The sequence below is a fragment of the Corvus brachyrhynchos genome, unplaced genomic scaffold (genome assembly GCF_000691975.1).
Source record: "Corvus brachyrhynchos isolate BGI_N302 unplaced genomic scaffold, ASM69197v1 scaffold18, whole genome shotgun sequence".
In the NCBI taxonomy this organism is placed as follows: domain Eukaryota; kingdom Metazoa; phylum Chordata; class Aves; order Passeriformes; family Corvidae; genus Corvus; species Corvus brachyrhynchos.
Genome location: NW_008246064.1, coordinates 5,493,535 through 5,510,706, shown reverse-complemented (window position 1 = coordinate 5,510,706; position 17,172 = coordinate 5,493,535). Strand labels below are relative to the sequence as shown.

The window sequence follows — 17,172 nt, the reverse complement described above, 5'->3', positions numbered from 1 at the left end:
TGAGGGCGGTGAGGAGCTGTGGGTGGTGCAGGGTTGAGGGCGGTGTGGTGATGTGGAGTCACGGGCTGTGCGGGGTTGAGGGCTGTGCGGGGTTGAGGGCGGTGCGGAGCCGCGGGTGGTGCGGGATGGTGCGGAACTGTGGGCGGTGTAGGGTTGAGAGCAGGGCAGTGATGCGGAGCGGCGATGCGTGGTCGAGGGCGGTGTGGGGCAGAGGGCAAGGCGGTGATGCGGGATGGTGATCCGATACAGCGATGCGGGGAAGTGATGCGGAGCCGCGGGCGGGGTGGCCATGCGGGGTTGAGGGTGGGGCGGCGATCCGGGCCCGCGGGTGGTGCGGGGCGGTGGTGATCTGGGGTTTAGGGTGGGGTGATGATGCGGGGCTGTGATCAGGGCCTGCAGGAGGTGCAGAGCGGTGGGGATTCGGGGCGGTGATGCAGGGTAGAGGGCGGGGTGATGACGCGGAGCTGCGGGCGGTGCGGGGCGAGGGCCGGGCATTGGGGGATTGGCTCCGGGCAGGGGCCCGGCTGGGGAGGGGTACAGTGAGGGAGGCGGAGGCCGGCTCTGCCGGACTCCCTGTGTCAGGCGGGTCCGTGGCTGTGCTGATGCTGGAGAAGCTGCTCGGAGTGCTCCACACTCGCTGAGGTTGCTCAGGTGCACAGTGTACATTTTTGTCGTCATGTCGGTGGTGGAAAAGTGCACACTGTGTAATGCCGATACAGAAAAGTGGCTTTTCGTAAAGCTAATAGAAGTAACGCCCTCACCTCAGGCTGTATTCTATGGGTATATGAAAGACATTTTTAAAGAAGTCTATGGAATGTGTTTCTCTGCAGGGTGAGATTACAAAGTAAATTGAGAATTGGTTTGATCTTGTGAGAAAGTTTTTTATACTGAAAAATCCCTTGTAAGTTGGGATTTAGTTTTTCTTTAAGATCCTTTAAGCTTTGGTGTTGTGAGTAGCAGTTTGGTGTTGAGGTTTCACTGTGATGGGGGTGAAACACAGGTTGCCCAGAGTAGTTGTGGATGCTCCGTCCCTGGAAATGTTCAAGGGCGGGGTGGATGGGGCTTGGAGCAACCTGGGATAGTGGAAGGTGTCCCTGTCTGTGGCAGGAAGGTTAAAACTAGATCCTTTCCAACCCCAAACCATTCTGTAATTCCGGTGGACACGAATGGTGTTCAGTAACCAGTTTTGTCAGACAGAACACAGTGCTTTGTTAAGGAGGTTCTAAATGATGATAGTGTCAGAATTAATAAGTTTTGGGGTAGATTTTTTTAAAAATGATGCAGGTCATGAAGATACTATCTAATAATGGAAAACTTTTAAGATTTCTTGGGTGGTGCAAGAGAGGTGTTACTCTTTTCCCCATAAACTAAGGGCTTTTTAAATGTATTTGTAATGTAATTGCTGAAATAAAGCATGGATGGTTTTCAGGAAAGCAGAGTTACCACAGGTTAAAATTCCAGTGCTTACTGTATCTATTGACAAATGCGTACAATTGAGTTATTAATAGCAGAGAGTAATCAAGTTCAAAGAACCTTAATGGAAAATGCAGCACCACCTTTCCTACCAATTGTTGAGCATCAGTGATCAGGTCTCTTATCAGTAAGGTTAAAAGCCCACCCTTAGATGTCCAAGATATTCTTTAGCCTGCAGGAAATAAAGGCGGAGTCGTTCCTTCTGGTTTTTTTAATGGAGTAATCTGAGCTGTATGAATTGTTTTCTTTTGAGATTAGAATTTGGTTATAAATAAGGTTATAAACTAGTACAATATAGTAGTCTTTATACCACTGCATTTTTTAATTTCCCACCACCCCTTTTCTCCAGCTCATCCCCATCTTTTTTTGTTTAAACATCTGATGGCATTGTATAAAAATGTTTATTTCCAAACAGATTTTGAAGTCCTGGTCTTTTCTTTACCTTTCCCCCATAGCTGTAGTATTTTCTATAGGCATCTCACCTCTGAATGCTGTTACCTAATTCTCCATTCCAAGGCTGGGGCAAGTTTTAATACCAAACTTAAAGAAGTGTGTGTGTCCTGAAGAACTGGAAGAGAGCAGGCTTGTTTGCTGAATAACAGCTTTAACTGGAAACTGTTATTGGAAAAAAATCTTGGGCTAAAATGTAAGGGAGAAAGACTATGATTAATGTTGATTTATATTTTACTATATTAGGAAAAATTTTCATCCACTTTCCCTGAGTTTTGGATCACTTGTGAGTATCTGGCTAATTGAACAAAGAATGTGGTCATTTCTAAGTTTGTTTTTCTGCTTCCTGATACAGATCTCGATTGAGTATAGCATCATGTACAAGTGTAAGCACCCAAACTGCTTCTGACGATCAGGTTGTCAAATTCTGGGATGAACTCAGTTTAGTTGGCTTACCAGATGATGTTGATGTTCAAGCCTTATTTGAGCCAACAGGTAAGATCCATTGTTGTCCTCCTTTTTTTCCCAGTACAGTAGCTGCTTCATGTGAATGAAGTTTTGCAGCTGTTGGTTTTTTGTGCTCTGGAGGTTGTCAAGTCTTTGATGATGCTTTGGTAGCTTTTGCCCTTGTCAGGTTGTGTTTTTGTAGTCCTCTCTCCAGAAAAGAGACTCTTTAGCTTTGTGTGGGGAAATGTTTGTAATCTGCTGTTGAATTGGTGTTCAGGTAGTAATACCTTAAGTACCATGATTCTATTTTGGGGAGAAAAGGGAAAAGAAATGAGGCACAGCTTAATATAATTCTCAAAAATCTTAATCCTATGACGTTACCTGATCTCCTGCTGCAAACACAGGGTTATTGGAAGCAATGGAATAGAAGATTTAAAAGAGCAGCATCATTAGAGCAGTAGAGGGGTAATGCATGTGCATGTTTCCAGAATCTGCAAGTTTCCTGTCAGAAAACTCTCTGGTTTGTCATCTGCTCTTTCATTTCAATGGAACTTTTCTATTAATTAAGTTAATGAATTACTTTTTCAGAAGGCATCTGTGTCTAAATGCTTTGATGCCAGTAGTCCATTCACATATTTTGCTCCAAAATATGGAAATATATTTATGTAATAATATAAACGTCACTCCTTCCTGAGTGTGGAAACTTATTTCAAGGTCTAATTAAAAGAAAAAAATACAATCCAATGGTTTTGTTTAAGTAGTTATACTATAGTGAGTGTAGATGGGTGGGTGGGTTGATCAATCTACATTTTTGAAGTTGCTGTTATTTCTAAATGACTTCCCAATCCTGTACAGAGATTTCGGGGATTTTTTTTGTAGCTTGAATTATTAAGATAGCCAATACATAATTTCAACAGCTAGTGTAAACCATCATTTCTGGTTCCTGTATAAAGCAGTCAGAGAATTCCTTTGGAAATATGCACCATTTGCATTGTTTTTCCGAGAGCTGAATTAGAAACTTCTTGTAAGAGTTACCTGTTGAATTCTCAGATTTCTGATTTTTTTTTTGTTAGGTAGGTGTGTCTCTGTAGTGTGTTTGTTGTATTAACACCATTTTCTCAGTCGTGAATATGAGTTTCTGTTCATGCTGTATTTTGAGCTTTTAAACACTTGGTGTAGACTTCTAAAGCATCATACGAGTATATTCTCCATGAGCATACAGATCTGCATCCAGTCCTTGGGAATCATAAATTAAGAGTACAAACATAGAGAAGTGTTATCTAGACTGAAATATAAGGTAAAATGGAATTCTGTGTGTGTCACACAAGCATTGAATGTAGAATCAAAGTCAGGGAATCCTGTTCCACCCCAGTGCTATGATTACATGATCAGGCACTTGAAAATTATAAACAGATAAACAAGTGTGTTGTGTGTAAAAGAAAATTGCATTGTTTTTAGTGTCTGATAGTAACCGCAGTATATTCAGTGTATGATAATACGGGTTCTCAATGTTGCAACAAGAAAAACAAGGAGGAGGAGACTTCTCTGTTTTTTCTGGGAAGTATTTACAGCTAGAACTGAGTTCCATGCTTGGAGGAAGTGCTGTTGACAGAGCTGTCCAACCCTGGCTCTTTCTCTCTCTGAACACACCAGGTCACTGCTGGGCTCATCACCGCTGTGCGGAGTGGTCTGTGGGAGTCTGCCAGACTGAAGAGCAGCTATCGGTGAACGTGGACAAAGCTGTTGTCTCAGGGAGCACAGAAGTGAGTAAAACCACTTGAATGCTCAAGTCTCTAAGAAAACAGGGTGGGTAGGGTTGAAAAAAAGACAAATGCGATACCAAGTGTGACTAAAAATACCCATGTATGGATCTCTGAGCTCCCATTTATAATAAGGTTTCCTTGGGCAGATCCTTGTGCTAAAAACATCTGTAGCAATTTATTAAAAAGTTTTATGGAGTTGCATGGAATATATCATTAATTAGTTTAGAGGTAACTAGAATGTAGGAAGAACCAGACTGACCAAAACAAATTAGAGACAAAAGAAAAATTGAGTTCAATTAGCAAATACTCTGATAGGTAAAGGAAATATTTATTGTACCAGTTTATACTCTGAAATTATATGACTCACATATAGTAAAAAATTTCTCAGTTACTTTCATGCCAGTTTCAAAAAGCAGGTTAGTGTAGGAAAACTAGTGTTTGCCACAGAAGTTACCTTGATACTCTAAATAGTCATAGAAATACACAGATAAATATTTAATCTTATAAATTGAAATGGTAATGTCTTTGGAAAAGTAAGTGCCTTTGAAAAGGATGAACTTGTTCTGGCGTCATATTCTGGTACCGTTTTGAAATATCGGAGATGTATTTCACATTGGTTTTGCCACATGTAGTTGTACTTTTTGGTCATGTTTAATAATGACCAGTAGGGTTTTTTTAATAATTTGATTATTTTTTCTATGAAGTCAGCCATCCTATCAAAAAATTTTGTAATTTTTGATGGTTTTCCCATGGTCATGCTTAGGCCTTTTTTCACTCGAGTCTTCTTGTTTTTCATGCATTATAATAGAATAAAAAAATTCGGCAGAAGATACCAGTAGATGTTCTTCTCTGTTGTCTGGACTAAAAAGATGCATTGCATCACTCTTTCAATACAAGCCATAGAACGCAGCTTTCCTTGCACCTTCTTCTATTCATTTTAAGTAAATGGCTTTGTTTTGAATAATTTAATTAATTTCTGTGTTTCTGCATTCAAAATAAGACTATTCAAAATGAATGAAACTGACATTATTAAGTTCTAGGTGAGCTTGAAAATGCTAAAACATTTGTGTGTGTGTATGTATAAAAAAACAACAGTAAGAATTGAAAGAATATTCAAAATTGAATACGTTTTTTTTGTTAATCTCAGTGCTGGAAAGTTTTTGCCCCCTTGTTTTTGGCTTGTAGTCATTTTGTGATCAGCTCATTCCTGTCTATAGTCATTTTTTCTAACAGAAATCCTGGTTGAGCTGTTCAAGTTTGTGTTTCGCTGTATTGAATTTCAATATCCTGTTTTCGTTATTTCAGTTTCATTTCTTTCTGTGCAGTACCTTGCTCCTCCCCTGTGCTCAGGGTGATGGTGCCTCACCTTTATGTCATCAGTACCTTTTTAAGTTTTGCACAGATGTTTACAATGGAATTATTTAACTACAAATTTTTTGAAGAATGAACATCTCTGGTGTTGCAGTTTCTGTTTCGGCCCCATCTTTTCTTGTGCTGCACTCAGTCTTCCCTACTGATCTTTTCAAATTCTGCAAGTAATGTTTAGATCCCCCTGTTGCACATGTTTCATGGCAGTGCAGAGGAAAGAAGTTTGAATCGAGTGCCATTCTGTGTATTTTCTATTCAGTCTTTGCTGAAGCCGTTGAGAAACCTTCTTTGTGTAGTCCCAACAGTCAGCCAGTGAAGAATGATGCTGATTCGGTTATTCTCTTTTATCCTTCTTGTGATATCCCCAGGGAGAGCTGAGTAAAGGCACAACTGTGATTCTAGAAGAATAGCTAGATGGAATTGGACTTCTTTATCCCACTATCACACCAGGGATTTGTTTGCTGCTTTTTTTTTTTTTTTTAAATAAGGACCAAAGTCTTCTGTAGTTGTCTGTTCCTGACTACAGAGAAGTGTAGTGATTGCTCAAGGAGTTTGTGTGGAACTGGTTTGGAGCCCAGGTAATCCTGTGTTTGCTTGTGTCCAAGCTGTAGTGCTTGGTAATAATTTTTCCACTACTTTTTAACTTGTTACTAAGATTAGGAAGGCAGAAAAAAGTATAAAGTCCTGCTTGTCCTGTGTGATAGTGGAAAAGCTCATCTTTGTGCAAGTTACTTTTAAAGAGTTTAGAATAAAAGGTAAATTAATTAATTGAATGTATGTATTTGAGTTTGCGGCATCTCGTGCTTCTTTTCATTTGGGCTTCTTTCTAATGGGATGTTCCTACATTTTAAAAGAAAAGTTCTGTTCAGATGTTCTGAAATCTGTTGGCCATGCAAATGCAAGTATGTGCTCAGGGCACACCGAAAAACAAATAAAACCAAGCTGTGTGCTGTTTCCTCTGCTTGCCACCAAATTTGCTTTGGGTTTGTTGTTGTTTGCTTAGTAGGGGATTTCTGTCTTCTTGGAAGTCTTTTTGGCATGAGGAACTGGTTTGTGATGTGGTCTGCAGCACTGACATCCTTAGCTGGGAAAGTACATTTTCTTTTCCTTCTGTTCATGTAAAAATGCATATTTGAAGTGTAACCAACTTTTGATATTATAGTCCATTGGTTTAGGTATTTTAATTTTTGGAGAGCATTTTAGGCCTGTTCTTACCTTGAGGGACTCTCTAATTTGTAGGCTACATTCTTGTTTCTCATTAGTTAGGCTGCCTATTGTTTGCAAATCTGCTTTAACTGGATATGACAGTGTTTCTTATTACTCTGTTTACCAGTTGAGATGTCCATTTGGCTTCACTGAACTTGTGATTGCATTAGTAAAGCTTGTGTGGGCATACTTAACTGACCTGTTCCAAAATATGTATGTTTATCCATTTTGCGCCCTTGTTTGCTGAAGATTTAAAACACAGCACTACAGAGGTCTCAGTATCTGTGAATGTCTCACAAAATACCCTGCTTAGCGTCTTTCTTCTTCGTTTCTTTTGATTTGCTCATTGTGAAGGCCTGGCAAAGGCACCTGACCAGCTTTTTTCATGTATTTGTGTCTAGACAGAGGTGAGTTCTTTGTCTTTCTTTCAAAGTCTGGGGTTTGCCGTTCTTTACTATTCATGAGTGCACAAAACTGCATCTGTGAGGTGTTCGAAATGCAGTGTATAGCGTTGGTTTGTGACAAAGGACAAAGAAAAGCTGGAATATACAGTCAGGTTTGTGGTGTAGGTGCCTCAGTTCAACTGATTGCTTGTCTTGCTTATTCTCAGCAAGGGAGAGTCATGGGTTTTTGTCAGAACTGCTTTCTAAGTGCAGGAGGTCATAAGGAAGACCTGGTGATGCTCCTGACAAACCTAGTGCCAGGGCTTTTCTCAGGATGACTCCTAAGAATTCACCTAATTACCAAGGTACAGTGTGTAAGGTAAAGAGCTTGAACACCCAGATGTGGCAGTGCCTTCCCCCACTACTTTAATAGCATTTCATGGGGTTTGGGAGTAATTTTGTTTCAAGGTTTGACAGAAGACAACTCTTCAAAATATAAATGGGGGACAGAAAAGTTCCAGTGATTTGTTTGATCTGAAACTTAACTCACTTTTATTATCATTCATATGTGTTTTGCTCAGTATATAACATTCACCATAGTAAAGAAGCTGTCATGTTGTCAGCTTAAAGAAGATAGACTTTTATTGGTGTTTCTACAGATACTTAGTGTAAGATGCAAAAATGATGTGAACTGTAGACTTAATAAGATAAACTAAGCAAAAGAATTTGATTGAACAGAAATTACAGTTTTTTCCCTGGAAAAAATATAATAGATGTGGACAAGTAGAGTTTACTCATGTAAAACATAGAGGCTTTTAAGGCTTGCATTTGTCCAGCTTTTAACAAGACTGGTTTCTGAAATAGTGGTTCCTGAAATATTTTCAGGTATTTTTAAATAATACTTTATAATTTTGATGTTTATTTTGTATGTATTGAGTAGGTTGCTGTTTGTTTTTCTACAGTCAGCTGAGGAAAAATAAAGTTTGCCAATTGTCTGCCTTACATTGTCTAGCCATAGCTAGTCTGTATGCTACAGTCCCAAATAAGGTGGACTGCTTTTTTCTCCCCAATATGTAAATAGCTCAATTCAGAAAGTGAATTTAAGGAAGTAGATAATGTGTTTAAACTACTTTTGAACAAACTGGGCACAAGAAAGGAATGCAAGGGTAACTTTCCCAGCCAGCTTTCTCTTCTGATAAGATGTAGAAGGCAGTTTCCAACTCTGGGAGAGTTTTTCAAGGACACTGAAGTCAAAGAACACAGTGTTGGTGGAAACCAAGGAGGCTCCTATCTGCTTGAAGACTGAATAGGAGAAACATGATAGTAATGAAAAGCCTTGTTTGAAGTTCTCTGCTCAAGACTTGATTCCAGCGTGATGCCTACCAAGCTAGATCAGAAAGAAATAAGTCGAGGGGAAAGATGGGGAACGCGTTTATACATCTTTTAAAACTGTCCATGCTTTGAATGTATCTTCATCCCTTAGTTTCAGTGCACTTCTCATCTGTTTGAAAATTGTCCATGTTTTTAGTGGGGTGTGCGTGTTCTATTTGTGCTGCTTCAAGTTGAAAACCAGTTTGTCTAAAATGATACTTCCTTTTGTTATTCCTTGTATGTAAAAGTGAACATCAACATCCTAACGTACTGTTGACTTCATACACTGTGGAGGATTGTGCCCATTTAACCATAGCAATTTTTCATTTGGTTTTACTTTTTGTGGAGAAAAAATGCGTGAGAAATGGCTGAGATGACAGAATCCTGAATATAGGGGTGGTGTTGGCTTTGTGTATGTCTCAGCCAAGCTGAACAGAGCATGGAGTGATGTAGGGTTTTTCAGGGTATAGTACAGGATTTGCAGTTCTTTGATGCTTTAAAAGCTCTCTTCTTCCTTTTTCATTATTGGAAGAACTACTAATTCTTAAATCCAGAGAAAAATGCATGAAGAAAATGTAATCTATCATAATTTATATTATTTCTAGGCAGAGTCCTCTGCATTTGCCCATTTTCCAAGGACAGGCTTTGTAACATGAAACTAAATGAGCAGCTCTGGTATTCAGAAGTTCCTTTCCCAACTCTTGAGTTTTTTATGGTGCTTTTGCACACACCAGGCACTTGCCTTCTCCTCATTTCCCTTCACTACAACTTGGGAGGGACTACCTGGCTGCTCTTGGGAGTGGCTTCTGATTTTATCTTACCGAGTTTTTTTCCTGTAGTTGATTTTGTCCTGCAACGGAGGAAGTACTGCCGGAAGTTTTCTTCCAAAATAACATCTCTACTTTTTTTATGGGTGGCTGTCTCTTAGAGGACTCCAGCACAGAAAGTGCTAGAGAAAGAAAGACTAGAGAAATAGTGACGTGTCTCACCAAGAAGACGCTTGCATGTGCTTTAGGTCAGTTTGGCAGTTTCATTCAGTTCCTGGCATGTTTTAGACATACTGTAACAGTTCAGCAGTGGGGGACGTGGGCTATTTCAGTTTTCCATTTATTTCCCTCTTGTTATTTTGGAGTTTCTCTAGAGTTCTGTAGCCATTTCTCCGCTGATGATGACAGCCATTGTTTTTAAAGGACCTTACTGACTGAGGGTAAAACTTTAGGGATAGTTTAACACTGGATTATCTTCCATGATTTACTCCGTTCCATAATTGTTTGGATTTTGGTCACTTAAAGCCAGATCCTTGTTGTCTTGGGGAATATTTGTTTTTAGAGCTTGTAAATGACATCAGAAAGCCTATGTCAGTTGTTTTATAACAGTATTTTCCAAATTCTGCAAAGCAGCTGTAGTATCTTAAAATTACTGTAGTTGGCTCTGATTTACACCTGTAATTCTTCTGGAACACCTTTGTACACCATAAATGATGTCAGTACAGCTTTGGTACACCCGTTCAGGTTACAGAGCTGCCATGGGACCTCTTTGTGTGTTCAGATTCTTTGCAGGTCCAGCAGTTTGAGAACAGGTATTTGCCTGCTTAGTAAGATCTACAACTTCTTATTAGCGTTGTCACGTGAACAGTGGTTAAAGTATTCTTTCATTTGAACCGAAAGAAGCTTTGCCATAACAAGAGCGTTGCTTATTTGAGGTCACAGAATCACAGAATGATTTGGCTTGGAAGGGTCATCAAAAATCATCCAGTTCCAGCTCGCCTGCCATGGGCAGGGACACCTTCCAACCAGGTTGCTCAGAGCTCCATGTAGTGGGGGGACAAGTGAGAATGGCTTCAAACAGGAGAGTAGGTTTAGACTGGATTTACAGTGGAAGTTCTTTCCTGTGAGGGTAGGAGAGTAGGTTTAGACTGGATTTACAGTGGAAATTCTTTCCTGTGAGGTGAGGATTGGAACAGCTTGCCCAGAGAAGCTGTGGCTGCCCCATCCTGGAAATGTCCAAGGTCAGGTTGGATGGAGCTTTGGGTGACCTGGTCTAGTGGAAGGTGTCCCTGCCCATGGCAGGGGGTTGGAACTGGATGACCTTTAATGTCCCTTCTAACCCAAACCATTCTTTGACTCTGTAATTCTATTTTTTCTTCTGCAGTGAAACACAGAACAGAAAAATATAAGTTATGCTTCTAACAGATAAAAGAGTTCTGTTACCTATCAAAACACAGCACCTTTAAAGCTACAGACTTAAGGACTCAGGTTTCAAAACACAGTTTTGTTTTTCCAGTTGCCCCATAGACCACATTTTCTAGAAAAAAAATAAAATATATTTTTCTAAATCCCTGCTGGTATTTAAGACAATGAAGTAATAGTTAAAAACTGAGTAAATGCGAACTAAGAACTTTGTGATTCTCTTCTTCTAGTACATTTTTGTAATTATTTTGGCACCTAAATTGTGGATACGTTGGGATGTAATTAAACTCTACACTTGTATGTGAATCTTCAGTGGTGTATTTAAAAGTTTGTAAGGATTACTATAAACTGGACTGGTCTGTCTGAATAGTTCTGGTCATAAAGTGAGAGGCAGTAACGTGTGGGAAAAATGTGGCTAAAGTAAAGGCTAAGCAGTTCTGATGATTGAAGGGGTCTGGAAATTATCTTAATTTTGAATTTTCCACTTACTGAGAAAAACCCCTTCATTTATTTTCATAGTCTTTCTGACGTAATTGTTGTTCACCTCTGAATACTTTGATACTTGGCTAAGTCTGGGTACATGGCTGAGGGAGAGGTTGTTTGTAAGTGTTGATTGTTGCAATGTAATTGAGGTTTACTGAGTGAAGAGCTGGTCTGTTTCTTCTTTCCCCACCATTTGTTACATGGATTGGTATTTCAGATTTGTACTACGTGGTGCGAGATACTGTGTTATCATTAAGGGACTTTCCAAGTCAGCCAGCCAGTGGAAAAATAAAGGCATACAAAGCTGCAGTATTAAGCTGAAAATATTTAATTAAAAACTTGTTTCTAAAAATAATCAGAGGAATATTAGGCTTTTTCCCTAGCCAAAATTTAATTTAAAATAAATACAGAATTTTTCAGTTATTTTCCCATAACTAAACATTTTTATTGTTAACATTCCAGTAAAGCCAGTACTATGCTTCAGCCTGTTAAGGTCTTTGGAATTTTTACAAGTGGAAAAGTTCATTAGGAATATGAAGAAATACTTATTTCAAGACTATATGACACATGCCCAATTTAGCACTTTTTATAATTAGCATCGCAGGAAACAAAAGGTGTTCCTTTCTTTAGAGACACAAAACACTGATCTGTTTATGTGCTAATGGACAGTAGAGTATCAATATACCAAATATCAGCAAAGTGTTTGATTTAGAGCTTTTTCTGGGTAGTACTTGTTTATGGAGTTTGATTCTTACCAAGTGCAGATACTTAAATGTCACTTTGCAGTTTCTGTAGTAGTTCCTTGTCTGATAACCTGTTATCAGTGTGATTCTGACCTGTTGACTGGAAGAAGGAGCATGTGATCGTGTGAAATTTATTTAGCTGTTTTAAATTTTTTATATTGTCTTCATCACAGTGATTGTATTTACAAGAGGAAGGCAGGCTTTAGTTTGTGCATCGCAGTTCAGAGGAGAATTTTTCTTCTCAGATGAAGCAGAACAAAAGATGCACATTTTTAAACAATTTTTTTTGAGATTTTTCCTTTGATGTGCTTCGTCATGAGCCTTCTGTGAAATGACATCTATGTTTGTATCCTTACCTATGTGTTTCCAAGTATATTAAAAAAAAATACTGTGAATTTGTCTGCAGATCAAGTGATACTGTCAGTGCACATTGAAACTCACTGATGAGACTAAAACTGTATCTTGTTCCTTATTTGGGCCATAAGAACCAAGTTCTAGAGCTTACCCTTGCCAGGGACAATGAACAGTGCCTGGTTTCTCATACATACATTCTAGGCTTAAGTAATAAACTGTTTTTCAGAGTGAGACAGAACTTTTCCTAAACTGTCACTTTTTTCCAGCACACAAATACAATTTCTCTTACTTTCATTGCTTTGTGTTCCCTACAATTTTGCATATCTGAACAGAAGCATGGTGTAATTTCTGGCAAGTGAATCTACCTAAATGATCTTTCCCATTACAACCACATTTCTGGAATACGGCAGCAAACAAGAGAGGAAAATACTTGCATTACTTAGGCAACGCAAAGTGCCTTTCCTTAAGATGGTTCATGTGTCCTCATCTGAAGGGGAAAGTGTTTGATTTTTCAGCCTCACCCATTGCTTTTCTCTCCCAGAGCAGTGGTGCTGCTGGGTTTCTGCTGTGGGGCCAGGAGGAGGTTCCAGGGAGCTCACCCTGGGAGCGCTCCCGTGGCGCTCAAGTAGGAGAGCCAGAGTCAGCCTTAGAGTTTTCAGTGTGGGTTTTTTCAAGCTGAATGCTTTGAAAAATGCACCTTTCTTGAACTCCAGATGTCGAATAGGTGGGTACCAGAATCGGGAGAGAGGTTGTGGCTACAAAGGCATTTTTGATAGGGTTTTGATGCTGAATAGGTGATAGGCACTGTAGATGCTGAGGGCAGGCTTGAGGTGTAGGAACCAGACAAAATGGGCTGGGGGCACAGAAAGAGACCGAGAAGCAGCAACAGCCCAGGAATGAAAGCCAAAGAGCCTAACTGAGAAACATGAAAGGGCCTGTGTTCCTGGAGGAATTTCCAGTGCAGGTTTCTTTTATTCGGTAACATTCACTGAAATAATCTACTGAAAGCTCTGAAGTGAAATTGTTCAGTGTGTGTTCCAAACTGCTGAAGTGTGTTTCACAAAGACCTTTTCTTCCTTTTTCATGACTTGAGTAGAAAACACTTTTTTTCATAATACATCCAGAGAAATTCTCTACTTTTTTTTTCTCCCCCCAATTCCCCTGGTGTATTTCATAAAATTTACTCTGAGCGTTAAGGCAATGACATAGTAGTTTACTAACATTTCATTTCAAGGCTTTAATATCTGGGGGGGTTATGTGTTAAAAACAGGAAGAACCTGATCTCTGAGAAGCAAAGAAAACCCACTAAAGGAAAATCATAGTGTCTCTCCAATCACGAATATTCCTTCTTCCTTGGTAATGTGTCATTTTGCTGGTAAGACTGACCCATTTTGGGGCTTTGCTGTAGAAAAGGAGAATGCAGGTACTTGGGCTCTCCTTTTCTCCTGTCTTTCTGTGCTCAGCAACATTGGCACAGTCCTTCAGTGTCTGCAAAAGAGAGAAAATGAGTGTAATGCCCCCAAACTCTGAATGTGGAACAAGGAAATAAAATCCTATTTTAAAATGTATGAAAATATTAAGAAGTTTATTTTAATTATTATCCCATTAATATTTTCAGCAAATAAGAAAACTGGAACTCTGTATATATTTAAAAAGTCAGGAAACCATACCCATCTCTTAATCAGCATGCCAGCAGTAAGTTTATAAAAATTTACACAAGGAAATGTGGCAGTACTACCAATCTCCTCACCTTTGTAGGTGTTTGAATGCAACCTTCCTTTTCTAACCTTATTACCACCTCACTCATGGTTGCTTCTGATTTAAATATTTTATATTCAGTCTTTTTTGTAGCTAATCTGGGGGTTTTTATTGTTGGTGCTCAAGGGTCTAATTTTGCTTTTTGTGTGATGGTTATATTTATGAAAAAAGACTAATTGGTCTTTTGGAGTTAATATTGGTTAGTTTCAGTCAAGGACAGGTCCTCATTATGCTTTGAGCATTATAGAAATAAAAAGGCCTCTTCAGCAGCTTTCTCCTTAATACATGGCACAGGAATAAAAGGAAAAAATACCTCTATGGGACTAGTAGGTGTATTTGCTCAGCTGTAGCATTGTTTGCTTAGTGTTACACAACTGACTCTAATCTAGGTTTCACAGCAGTTTCCCTTTTACATTGTATTTTATTTAAGCATGTCTTTTAAATTTATCGTGGATGTAGGTCACATGCTTTTTTTTTTGAATGAGAGCTTTAAAGTCCAGACTCTTTAATGAAATTAGAATTATAAAGGGGTTCTGATTATTCTGGTCAGAAGAGTCTGAGGTTTTTTCCTGTTTAATATAAGTTAACATTTATATGAGTTTTCATTTGGGGTTCTCGCCCATCCTCAAAAAAATCTTACAAACATACTTTAAAACTTGAGAGTGCTCATATTAGTCTGTTGGCATCAGTTTGCTTTTAAGCAGTAGCCTAAAAACTACTTCTGACATTGGTGTACTCAGCAGCTCGCAAAATCAAACCATTAGCAAAAAATACTTTTGAACTCCCTGAAGATTTTGTTATTGACTTCCATTAGTGTAAGTTCTGTCCCAGAGTTGCAGATTGAGCATAAATATTGCAGACATCAGTATGAAGTAGTGCCATTAATGCAGGTGTCGTTGAGTGTTTTTTTAATAACACGGAGCAAATCAGGCATGAGAGAGACATCTTAGGAATCTTCACAAATGTGGAGCAACTGCCCTTCCTGTGCAAGTGCATCACCTCAGTGGGAAATACTGACACTACTTTCATTAAAGCTATTTTTCCTAATAGGCCACTGTTGAGAGTCACTTACTTACGTGAAAGAATTAATATTGTTTAGTTTCATGTATATTGTTGTCCTCCCCATTCTGCAGATCTGACCTGGGAATAAAAAGTAGGCAGACAATAGTAGGTCTGCTGCCAGTAATGAATGTGTGGGTGTTCCATGAATCATAGTCATGATTAATTATAAGAATCCTATTGAATAATATTAATTGAAGAACTGATGAAGTGGCACGTTCTTAAAGCAGCACTTCCCCTAAGCTTTTTTAACCAGTGTATTTTCAGTGATACTAATTGTTTTCCTCAAAGATGTAATTTTCCTCTTCAGTACATCAGGGAGGGAAAGTAGCTGTTACGAAATAAATAAATATTTATTTCCTGAAGCATCTAACATGGATGAAACAACTTGATACACTACATTGCAGTGTCATGGTCTCACTTCTGATACATGTATTCAATCTGCAATCTAGACACTTTTTTTTTATAAAACTGCAAGTACTTCCACATCTAACCTTTCCAGTTTTCAATTTATACTATAATATTTCCTTTTTGTTCAAAAAATTTTGCCCACTCTGCTTCACTGTGAAATTGCCTAGCAAGAACTGGGAATAATGACAGAATCTGCAGAGTAGATAGTCTGAATCTAAATACCCAATCCCACCAAATATCCAAGCAAACACTGAGGGGTTTTTTCCTTTCAATTACTACAGATTGTTACAGAATATTAGGGGTTGTTTGTGTGGCAGATGTGTTGGAAAAGCATAAACCTTTAAAATGCTTTAAAAGAAGTCAAGAGAAGTGACACAAGAAAGTTCGAGCTTTGTGAGGGAAACGCTCATTTTCCAAAATGTATATGGATTTGATACATTCAATAAGTAGGAGTTTCAGTTTTTTCAAATGTCATACCAGGTGAATGTTTTTAATGAGAGTACCTTGAAATAGATGGCAAATCATTGGGAAGACTGTTACCATTACGCATCCATCACATCAGAATGTGCCTTGGGCACCTCCAGAATGTTTGCTTCCTGTCAGACATAAAATACTGTGATGGATAAATCCCCCAGTAAAGGTCGGCCCTGGCAGCAATGCTCACTCATCTGAGAAACTTGAAAGGTCAGGATGCTCAGGGTCCTGGTAGGGCTGGAAGCTGAGCATCTCACTTAACATGTGGTTGTACTTTCACTCCTAATTTTATGTGAGCTTGTTGTTTGTGGTGCTTCTGGAAGTTCATTTCTGTAGCTGAGTGCTCTGTTACAGTCCTATGCACCAGTTGAGTGTTTTTCAGCCTTTTCTGAGCTCCTTTAATTGAAATAAATCAATTTTGTGGTAAACTATCTCTTGCTTTATGGGTGTTTTAAGTAAAATACTCATCCTAGTACTGTGACAGAATTGTTATCTTAACACTGTCACAGCATTAGGATGTCATCTGATGCTGGGATTTCTGTGCCATCAGACAAAATAGGTTTTAGAAAACAGTGCAATCATCTTGATTGTTTTGACCATCTGAACAGCTCTCTTAATACTACTGGACTGCTCACATGAATTAGCTGAGCAGCCTGTGTCTCTTGAGGAGTTTATTTGTAGATGATGATGATGATGATGATGATTAAGCCCAGGAACCGCAGTGAAGTGGACTCTCCACTGTGTTAGTGTGAGGACAGTCTGTGTTGAGGGCTTGTGACCTTGCTGTGGACTTACAGCCTGGTCTGTGTGCAAAATGTGCCATGTCCAGAGCATAACACGGAGTCCAAAATAGAACTCTTAGAATCTCAGACTGGCTCCTGCTCTCTCTCCAGGCAGCACATCTTTTGTTGACCCAAATTGTTTCCCCTTCACTAGCTCTGATGTATTATTCATGTTATTTCAATGTGGTTTTACTTTTGATAAAGGAATGGGATTTCCCCATTTGACTGTAAACATGGTGAGAAAAAGCTTTTAGGACATTATTGCAGCCCTAGTTTAGCTGTAACCAGCTGAAATGTAAGTATCAAAACCTCCTTGTCCTGTCATTAGAGATTAAGGAAAAGCATTATGAAGAAGTAGGACTGTGCTTGGTTTGACTTTGTGCTACAAATGAAACAGAAGCTTCATTTAATTGTTTGTGCCTTTACACAGAACAGTGTTAAAAAACACACTAATCTTT

General features: G+C 39.0%; 1 protein-coding gene across 1 annotated transcript in view; it reads left to right on the top strand.

Annotated features, from left to right (window-relative positions):
* Positions 1-17,172, top strand: part of KMT2C (lysine methyltransferase 2C) — a 193,942-nt gene that overhangs the window by 77,738 nt on the left and 99,032 nt on the right. The window contains exons 6-7 of the mRNA XM_017746748.1: positions 2,279-2,418; positions 4,024-4,133. Coding sequence (XP_017602237.1) covers positions 2,279-2,418; positions 4,024-4,133 — 250 coding nt within the window. The remainder of the gene's footprint in view (positions 1-2,278; positions 2,419-4,023; positions 4,134-17,172) is intronic.